The sequence below is a fragment of the Acanthisitta chloris genome, unplaced genomic scaffold (genome assembly GCF_000695815.1).
Source record: "Acanthisitta chloris isolate BGI_N310 unplaced genomic scaffold, ASM69581v1 scaffold8849, whole genome shotgun sequence".
NCBI lineage: Eukaryota > Metazoa > Chordata > Aves > Passeriformes > Acanthisittidae > Acanthisitta > Acanthisitta chloris.
Window position 1 is genome coordinate 8,955 of NW_008690813.1, and position 6,500 is coordinate 15,454.

The following is a 6,500-nucleotide window of genomic DNA, read 5'->3' on the forward strand; positions in this document are numbered from 1 at the left end:
GCTCTCATGAAGCCTCTGAAGGCCTCAGACCGTACGTCCCATTAGCCTCCTGCTTGGCCATCACCACTTTACTGGTCTGGACTGGGGGAGGATCAGCTGTGGCAACTTGGGAGGAGGGAATGGCTCCAGCTTGGTCTTTTCCTGCCCTCTGGGAGCAGGGAAAGGGCTGTCTTGCCCTTCTCCATGGTGGGTTAGGGGTGTCCCTGTTGAGCAGCCAATGAGTCCTGCTGGAGCTTCCAAGAAAATGAGGGATTATCCTGATGGAATCAGGTTGGAAGAGCCCTATGAAAATTCCAGTCATCCACCAGCACTGCCAAAGCCACCACTGACCATGTCCCCCAGTGCCACATCCACATGGATGTTCAGTTCCTCCTGAGATGGTGATTCCACCCCTGTGCCAGGCCTGGCCAACCATTTCTATGAAGGACATGTCCCATATCCCATGTTTCCATGTCCCAATATTCAACCTAAGCCACCTGTGGTACAACTTGAGGCCATGTCCTCCTGTCCTATCTCTTCTACACTTGTCCAACCCCTCTCAGTGTCCCTCCTTCCATGGGGACACTTTCTAGGACCAGGGATCCCATGTCCTCCCCAGGACAGCACCCACACCCACCTTCTCCTTCTTCTGCACTAAAAGAAGTGGTTGTAGAATCCCAAATGGGTGAAAACTGGAGCATTTTGGTGGCCTCCAGCCACATGTGGTCGTCCTAGGTGGCCACATCCCTATGGAGCCTTTGGAAATGTCTAATGTCTCCTTTCCCTGTGATCCCCAGTGGATGATGGACTTGGATTCCTACCAACCTTTGGCCCTTGCTACGTCAACCTCTATGGCAGCCCCAGGGAGTTCACTGGCTTCCCTGACCCCTATGAGACCCTCAACTTGGGAAAGGTGACCTTGGCTTCTTCTAGCAGGACCTCAACTAACCACCACTGCTCCTTGGCCCAAAACCAGATGCTCTTAACCCAAACTGGTTTGTCACTAGGAGCTTGTGCTGTGTGTCCTGCCCATGCCTAACCACCTCCTGGTGCCTCTCTGCTCCCAGACCTTCCACCTGGAAACACCTCCAGAGCCTCTTTGCCTGTCCCTGCTTGGCTGTAGTGAAGCTCCTTGGAGGGAAGTATCTCCAGGACCTCTTTGCCTGTCCTTGCTTGGCTGTGATGAAGCGCCTTAGAGGAAGCACCTCCAGAACCTTTATGCCTCTTCTTGCTTGGCTGCACTGAAGCTTCTCAAAGGCCAATTAACCTAAACTGGTTTGTCACCAGGAGCCTGTGCTGTGTCTCCTGCCCATGGCTAACCTCCTCCTGGTGCCTCTCTGCTCTCAACCTTCCACCTGGAAGCACCTCCAGTACCTCTTTGCCTCTTCTTGCTTGGCTGTGGTAAAGCTCCTTGAAGGCCAAGGCAGAGCTCACCCATGAGGAGGTGGCACCAGGAGGTCCTGACACCTGTCCCTGGTGTCCCCCAAGGGCGAGGGAGTGGCATATCGTGGCAGGATCCTGGTGGAGCTGGAGACCAAACTGGTGGAGCATGTGGAGCAGAAGGTGGAGGATATTTCTGCAGATGACATCCTGAGGGTGGAGGTAATGGAGTATCCATGAGATATCCAACCCTGTGGGTTCTGGGGTTGACATGTGAGGACCTAGAGAGCGGCTGTGGGTGTTGGTCCTGGTGGGAGATGCCCATAAGTGGTGGAGAGGTTGGTGAGGTTCTGGAGGATGTTTCCTGCTGGGTTTCCATCCATCCATGGAGTCAGCTTGATCCATCCAAGGCAATGTGTGGTATGAGGAGACCATGGGGAAGATACGGAGTCATGGAATGGTTTGGGTTGGAAGGACCTGAGAGGTCATCCAGGGACACATCCCACCAGCCCAGGTGGCTCCAAGCCCCATCCAACTTGGCCTGGAACACTTCTAGGGATGGAGCAACCACAGCTGATCTGGGAATTCCACCCCAGCCCCTCACCACCTTCACAGCCAGGAATTCCTTCCCAATATCCCACCCAAATCTCCACTTTTCCACGGTGAAGCCATTCCCTGTGTCCTGCCCACCATGCCTTGTCCCAGGGCTCTCTCCAGCTCTCATGGAGCCCCTTTAGGTGCTGGAAGGTGCTGGAAGTTCTCATGGAAGGGTGGGAAATTAACCTCTACTCAGATTCTCCCTAAGATTTGCTCCTTTTGCTCATCCAAGGCCATCAAGTCCAACCTGTGACCCATCACCATCTTGTCAACTAGACCAGAACCACTGAGTGCCACATCCAGTTGTTCCTTGAACACCTTCAGGCTTGGTGACACTACCACCTCCCTTTCCATGGGGAAATTCCTCCTGATGTCCAACCTGAACCTCCCCAGGAGCACCTTGAGGTCATTCCCTCCTGTCCTGTTCCCTGGGAGCAGAGCCCAATCCCCTCTGGCTGCACCTCCTGTCAGAGAGGTGTGGGGAGCAGAACATCCCCCTTGAGCCTCCTTTTCTTCAGGCCAGAGACAGAGAGGGTAAGAGTAGCTAGTGGAGAGGAAAGATATCATTACCCATGGATCCAGGGAGGACACTTGAATCTTGCAATGTAGATGTTCTTTGAAGTGATGGTAACAGCCTTGATCCATCAGAGCTGGGAGAAACCCCAAAACATGAAGTTCAAAGGGTTAATATAGGTTCAGGTCCAGGTGGGAACACCCAGGTAGCTCTCCAGGGACCTCTGATGGCTGTGGATCATGCTCATTCCTCTGGGGCAAGCCCCAGAGATGAGTCTGGTGGCACTTCAGGGGTCTTTGATGGTTCCTGAGCCCTTCTAAGCCATGACTGGTGTTTCTTGGAGGTCTGCGATGATTCATGGTGTGAATGTCCCATACCACCTGAGCCAGTTGTGTAAGGGAGGACAATGGCATGATGAAAGTATCAAGCTACCTGCAGGATCTGCTTCTTATCAGCCTTTTCCCTTGACCGACTCCAGAACCAGCTGGTGGCCAAGCAAAAGTTGGGTTGATGTTGGGACCACATCTCTCCACCTTGGGCTGTGTTCATGCAGCTCAGAGGGTTCACCACCTCCCGGTGCCTCTCTCCTCCCAAACCTTCCACCAAACTTGTCCTCCCCTTGGTCTGGGGAGTGGTGATTGTTTGAGTCACTGCCCTTCACCACCTCCATCCCTGACACCTCCCTGTCCCCGTGGCAGAAGTACCTCCGGCGCCGGAAGTACTCCCTGTTCGCTGCCTTCTACTCGGCCACCATGCTGCAGGATGTGGCTGACGCCATCCAGTTTGAGGTCAGCATCGGCAACTACGGCAACAAGTTTGACACCACCTGCTTGCCCTTGGCCTCCACCACCCAGTACAGCCAGGCTGTCTTCGATGGTGAGCTCGGAGGAGGCTCCAGCCTTGAAGATACTCCAAATTCAATGGGAGGTGGTTGTGGGATCATGGTGTGGGTTAGGAGGGATCTTAAAGGTCATCTCGTTCCATCTCCCACCAGCCCAGGTGGCTCCAAGCCCCATCCAACGTGGCCTGGAACACTCCCAGGGATGGAGCAGCCACAGCTCCTGTGGGAATTCCATTCCAGCCCTTCACCACCCTCACAGGGAGGAATTCCCTCCCAAATCCCACCCAAATCTCCACTTTTCTAGTGGGAAGCCATTCCCTGTGTCCTGTCCCTCCATCCCTTGTCCCAAGTCCCTTTGCAGCTCTCTTGGAGCCCCTTTAGGCTTCCTGCTCCCAAAGTCCCTCAGGCATGTTCTCCCACCCCAAAGCTGCTCTGTCCTCCTTCCCCTGTACTCCTGAGAGGTGGTGTCCCCTGTCCCCTCAACACCAGGAGGTCACCTCCACCCTGTGTCCCCTAGGGTGTCAATACTACTACCTGCCCTGGGGCAACGTGAAACCTGTGGTGGTGCTGTCATCCTACTGGGAGGACATCAGCTACAGGACTGACGCCCAGAACCTGCTCCACCATGCAGCAGACAGGCTGGTGAGTGTCCTGGTGGCACTTGACAGTGTCCCCTCCCTTCTCCATCCAGTCTGGGAGGACAGGACAGGGAGGGGACAGAGGACACCCCCCAGGGTGGCTCAGGGTTGGAGGTTGATGGCTCTTGGGCTGTGGAGGAGAAACCTGTTGGTGTCCCATTTGTCCTGCTCAGTCCATGGGTGAGTAGGACCCTTCTGTGACCACCAGTGGGGTGACACACAGGGCATGTCCTGCCACCCACCTGCTGCAGGCGCAGGAGGTCTGGAGCTTCTTGGAATCATGGAATGCTTTGGGTTGGAATGGACATGAACAAGCATCTAGTCACACCCAGGGACACCTTCCACCAGCCCAGGCAGCTCCAATCTGCATCCAACCTGGCCTGGAACACTTCCAGGGACGAAAGTTAATCTCCTGAGCTATTTATGGGATTTACTGCTGGATTTCCCAGGTGTTTTCCTTGGATCTCCACACTGGGAGGTGCAAAACCCCGGCTGAAGCCTCAGATCACAAGGAGCAGCCTGGTTGCTCCTGGCTGTGGGATGGTGCAGGTCTCCAGGGGGTTCCCTGCTCTGCAACTCCTCATTCCCCATTGTCCTGCAGGAAGCAAACCTGGAGAAGCTGCAGGTGGCTCTGAAGTCCAAACGTTCTCCCAGTGAGTTGGAGGCCTTGGCAGGACAACTCCTGAATGATGTCATTGCTGACTGCAGGTACTTCCAGGCACTTCTGGGGGACAAAACCTTTCCCAACACTTCTTGTTTAGCTTGGTTGGGAACACTGCTTTCCCCCCCTTTTCCCCCCCTTTATTCCCCTTTCCCCCCTTTCCCTCTCTTTTTCTCTGTTTCCCCTCTCCCTTTCCTTATGGAGCCCAATCCCAGCCTGAACTGGGAATTTTCTCTCTGGCTCAGTCCTTAACAATCTCTTCCCAAACCTCTTCCCTTCATGGTCTAAAAATAAGTTTCTCTTTATCTCCTTCTATTTTTTTTTCTGGAAGAATTCCTCATTCCAAGGGTGAGACTTGGGAGCAGGAGGAATGTTTGTAATGACAGCACCATAAATCCTTGGGTTTTCCAGGATAACCTCTCAATGCCTTAATCCCTGAAGATCCTCCTGGGATCCTCAACCATCCTGAATCTCCTCCAGGGCCTCATCTTGATTCCTCAGGGTGTGCTTGGAATCTCCTTGGAATTTCTGGTCCCTAAATATCTTTGGGAGCTTCTTAATTCCTTGGAAATTCTGAAAAGAGGGAAAAAAACGTGGAAAAAGGCAGGAAAACCCCCCAGGAGCATGGATGAGCTCTGATGTCCCACTGGAGGTGGATGAGATGACCTTCAAGGTCCCATTCCCACCCCAATCCAGACCTCTCTGCTTGTTCCCGCAGCCTGTCCCTTCCTGATGTCTTTGGAAGAGCATCCAGCACCCACCTGGACCAGAAGATGTTCCAGTTCCGCAATTCCCACCTGGAGAAGATTCAGAAGGAAGCTCTGAAGCTCAAACATGAAGACCTGAACCTGTCGGTGGTCCTGGAGCAGGCTGAGGACTGGTTATCCCACCTCAGGGCCATGGCAGAGGAGGTGACACTGATGGGACAGTGTTGGGGGTTGATTCCACCTTAGGGGGATCTCATCCATCCCAATCATTCCATGGTGATGGGAGGTAGGGATGAGGTTCTCCCATATGTGCCCAATCCATGCTTGTCCCCATATGTCCCCTCAGAGGAAGGTGACAGGTGTGGCACCACCTTGAAGTCTGGTCTTGCTTATGGCTGAGGAAGTTCAACAGGGTCAGGAGGAGGCCAAGGAGATGCTCCAAGGCTGGAGCAGCTCTGCCATGGAGCCATTCTGGGAGAGATGGGAATGTCCATCCTGGAGAAGAGAAGCTCCAGGGAGCCCTAAAGGGGCTCCAAGAGAGCTGGAAAGGGACTTAGGAGAAGGGATGGAGAGACAGGACACAGGGAATGGCTTCACCCTGGGAAAGTGGAGATTTAGCTGGAAGTTGGGAAGGAATTCCTGGCTGTAAGGGTGGTGAGGCATGGGCACAGGTTGCCCAGAGCACCTGTGGCTGCTCCATCCCTGGAAGTGTTCCAGGTTGGGTTGGATGGGACTTGGAGCAACCTGTGCTGGTGGGAGATGTCTCTGGTTAGAACTAGATGATCTTTAAGGTCCCTTCCAACCCAACCCATTCCATGATTCTATTCCATGAGTGCTTGTTTGGATTCTGCCTAGTTGGACACTGTTGTCTCTTGTTTTCTGCAGCCCCAGAACAGTCTCCCTGACATCGTGATCTGGATGCTGCAGGGACACAAACGTGTGGCCTATGCTCGTGTTCCTGCTCACGAGGTCCTCTTCTCCAGGAACATCTCCAACTGCTGTGGCAGGAACTGTGGGAAGCTCCAGACCATCTTCCTCAAGGTACTTTGGGGTATGAGTCCAGGTGGGATCTTGAGTTTGAAGAAAATTTTCCCCTCCTTGGTTGACCTCAAGGAGGTTCTGATTGCCCCAAGGAGGTCGTGGATGCCCCAAGGAGATTATGGATGCCCCAGGGAGGTTGTGG

At 53.9% G+C, this 6,500-nt stretch overlaps 1 protein-coding gene across 1 annotated transcript in view; it reads left to right on the top strand.

Annotated features, from left to right (window-relative positions):
- Window positions 1-6,500, top strand: part of DYSF (dysferlin) — a gene marked incomplete at its 5' end in the record, with an annotated part of 48,084 nt that overhangs the window by 8,147 nt on the left and 33,437 nt on the right. The window contains 8 exons of the mRNA XM_009081971.1: window positions 13-31; window positions 777-892; window positions 1,468-1,581; window positions 3,169-3,346; window positions 3,829-3,953; window positions 4,551-4,657; window positions 5,329-5,521; window positions 6,203-6,358. Coding sequence (XP_009080219.1) covers window positions 13-31; window positions 777-892; window positions 1,468-1,581; window positions 3,169-3,346; window positions 3,829-3,953; window positions 4,551-4,657; window positions 5,329-5,521; window positions 6,203-6,358 — 1,008 coding nt within the window. The remainder of the gene's footprint in view (window positions 1-12; window positions 32-776; window positions 893-1,467; window positions 1,582-3,168; window positions 3,347-3,828; window positions 3,954-4,550; window positions 4,658-5,328; window positions 5,522-6,202; window positions 6,359-6,500) is intronic.